The sequence below is a fragment of the Morone saxatilis genome, unplaced genomic scaffold, assembly GCF_004916995.1.
Source record: "Morone saxatilis isolate NCDOM2014 unplaced genomic scaffold, NCSU_SB_2.0 Contig15, whole genome shotgun sequence".
Taxonomy (NCBI): Eukaryota; Metazoa; Chordata; class Actinopteri; family Moronidae; genus Morone; species Morone saxatilis.
In genome coordinates this window covers 493,756-496,900 of record NW_023339707.1, presented here as the reverse complement: position 1 = coordinate 496,900, position 3,145 = coordinate 493,756, and the positions used below count along the sequence as shown (strand labels likewise).

At 41.5% G+C, this 3,145-nt stretch overlaps 1 protein-coding gene across 1 annotated transcript in view; it reads right to left on the bottom strand.

The window, feature by feature from the left end:
• mfn2 (mitofusin 2) overlaps positions 1-3,145 on the bottom strand; it is a gene marked incomplete in the record, with an annotated part of 17,494 nt that overhangs the window by 13,127 nt on the left and 1,222 nt on the right. The window contains 6 exon segments of the mRNA XM_035656425.1: positions 1-83; positions 251-359; positions 1,000-1,124; positions 1,234-1,396; positions 1,656-1,791; positions 2,273-2,454. Of these exon segments, the coding sequence (XP_035512318.1) occupies positions 1-83; positions 251-359; positions 1,000-1,124; positions 1,234-1,396; positions 1,656-1,791; positions 2,273-2,450 (794 nt within the window).

The following is a 3,145-nucleotide window of genomic DNA, read 5'->3' as shown; positions in this document are numbered from 1 at the left end:
GCTGAGGCGTCCCAGCGGTTGTTGAGGATGAAGATGTTGGGACTGGAGAGCCGCTCATTGACCTTGTGAAAGAAGGACTTTTCCTGTATAGAGATACATTTAAAATATTAGCACCACATTGACATTTACTGTAGCAGTCCTAAAGGTTATTCCGCTTTTATCATCTTCAAATAACAGTTCACACAGTTCTAGAGCTGACTGACACAGTTGGTAAGATTCTTCACAGAGCATTCGTTCCATCATGTCTCACCGTCTGCATCAGCGTGGACTCGGAGTTGGCCACCAGAACAAACACATCAGCATCAAGGCAGAACTTGTCGATCCAGCTGTCCAGTTCTGTGGTAACGTCAATGCCTGGGCTGGAGGGCAAAACAGGATGTAGAATGAGCTGACTGCAGTCCACAGCAAGTGAGGACTGTGATGCAAGAGACTGGAATAAAATCTTCTTTTACAAAGATAAGGGATATCTGTATTTCTTCAATTCAGTCTTACCACTTTCAATACTGGTTCCTATACGACTGCTATCTACCAGATTAAATCACAGCGCAAATATTGGTGCTTTGTTTCTGTGCTACAACCTTATATTGAAGTAGTTGCCCTCTGGGGCAGACCTTACAAGATACAGAGGGATCAGCACATGTGTGCCATCACTAGTTAACATTACAGCAACTCTCACTCTACATGGCTCTGGCAACAGGCAGCCTACTGCTAGCTAGTATATGTTGACTGCTAATTTAAATTATGTTTTGAATTTAAATGAACTAAGTATACTTTAGACCGTTAACATTTAATATGTTGTTCAATTTCAAGTTCAATTTTGCAATTATTAATTATTGCCTTAGTAATAACAAAGTCCTTCTTTATTGTTAGCATAATAAGAGTGCAATAATAGTACACACGGCAGCTTAGTAAGAATCATTTATTTTGCCTTTTGTCACAAAAAAGTTGATGTGACAAAAAGTGATGGAAATGAAATTGTTGATCAAACTTGTGTCTGACCTGTCCACCAACACCAGATCGTCTCTAAGCAGAGCACATTTGGCTTTAGGCCACATGACACAGACCAAACTGCCGGCATCCAGGTCCTCATCCTGGTGAAGAGCATGAGCCAGCTGGTTCACCGTCTGTAAACACACACAGCATCAGCATTAGCTGGGTTTACAAACTCAAAGATTCCACTGTGCTGAAAGCATACCTGTGTTCATGTAAAGGCACTCAGTGAATTCTGCTCACCTTTATGCTTTTCCTCTCCTCAGAACCTTCAGTGAGGAGGAAGGCCTCATTGCCATCGGTGCCTTCCACTCTCAGGAAGCAGTTGGTGGTGTGTCCTATTCCAGACGGCAGCACCTTGTCACACAGCATGGCATTGATCACTGAGCTCTTCCCGTTACTTGTCCTACAAAAATAACCACAGGCCTTTCAGCAGTGCCTCAGCCCATCTAACCTGCAGTCTTCTAAGTTTGACGTTTGGCTGATGTTTAATCCTCTAGTTTCAGGTCAACATTAACATTTGCTGGTGTTTACATCTACACAGAATTGGATTTTAGACTAATTTAATAAACAGAAAATTAAAAAAACAAGTCAAGTCATTTTGATTGAATATTGATTCCAGAAGTTCTAAGGCTAGAGAGAGAGTAAGAAAAAAAGACACACACCTGCCAAAGAAGACCACCTTCATATGCCTGCGGGCGAGCACTTCTCCAATCCCTGCCACCTTGGCTAGGTAACCCCGGACCTCCTGGACCTGCTCCTCTGTGGTGACCGGGTCCAGCTCATCATTTTTGTAAGTATCTAACATTTAGATGTCATCAGACAGAGGTCAGTCATTCCTGTTACCAGTCTTCCACATCCCTGCCTTTGCTAGTGCATTGATGTTTCTTGATGTTGCTGATCAGTGGAGTAGGTAAATAAGTTATGACACGTTTCAAGAGCAGAAAGTGCTTGGAAAGACATTAAAAACAGGTGGAAGGAAACATGGTAAAATCACTATCAAGAATATATACTGCACAACAGAGTATTCTCCTGTGCAGGCATGTTCTTGTGTGTGTTCACAAGATAAGAACAAAACAGGGACCCACTCCAGGGATAGACGCTAATTTCTGCACTGCAATTTAAGCACTGGCCCCACGGGCCACCATGCCCTTAAATTTGGCGGTCCATATGTCCAACAACTTAAGATGTGACTTATGTAAAAGTGACCAGGGTGTACATATTAGGTTGCCTTCAGAGTATCATAAAGGGGAGGGGGAGCAAATGGCAAGCGGGAGGGTACCTTCCAGAAAAGTTGCGCTCTCCCTGATGTAGGCCCCCAGCTGTTCAAAGATCCCGTTGATCTTCTTCTTTGCTGTAACAAAGTGCTTGAGCGGTGATGCGTTCACTTCCGCCATCAGTCTCTTATCCTTCTTGCTGTGGACTGCGTTGGTGTTGGGTCGTGGGAAAACCAGAGACATGGCACTGGAAAGAAGAGAACACATTGAAAATGCTCTTATAAGCATGTCTGGCAAAGGTGTCACTGAGATTAGACAAACGTTGACAGCAGGGGTAGTGCAAACCTGTATCTTTTAGAAATACTTTCACCGTGTCTCTTAAGTCTGGTCACAGCTTATGGGTCATTTTAAAATTAAAACCATAGTTGGCCCGCTGACTACACTAACATGCAGTTCCTATTATGCTAGGGTTAGGGTTACTAGGGTCACTATCACCTAAGTGTAAACCCAAAACAACTGAAACGGATTAAACAAAGTGATAAAATGATATTCCTACAGATGTTATCTCTTCAGGGGAAATAAATAAAAAAATACTCACCTAGTATAATTTAAGGTTTGATAAATATGCTTTTCTAGGGCTGATACAGATACTGATTATTAGTAATCAATGAAACCGATAACAGATATTTGGCATAGATATATATTTGCAGTAGTAATTTAAATCTGAGTGGCAAAATTTAAAATACCCAGGCGTGGAGTGTAACTAAGTACATTTAATCAAGAACTGTATGAAAGTGGTACTTGGAAAAATCTCAAGTTTGATTCAATAGCTTGCATTAGTTTGCAATTTAATATAAAATAGTTAGTATTTTGTCTGTTTTTCGTGTTAACTTTACTCGGATCACATTCCCTGGACAAACTGCTGTCCATACTAGACA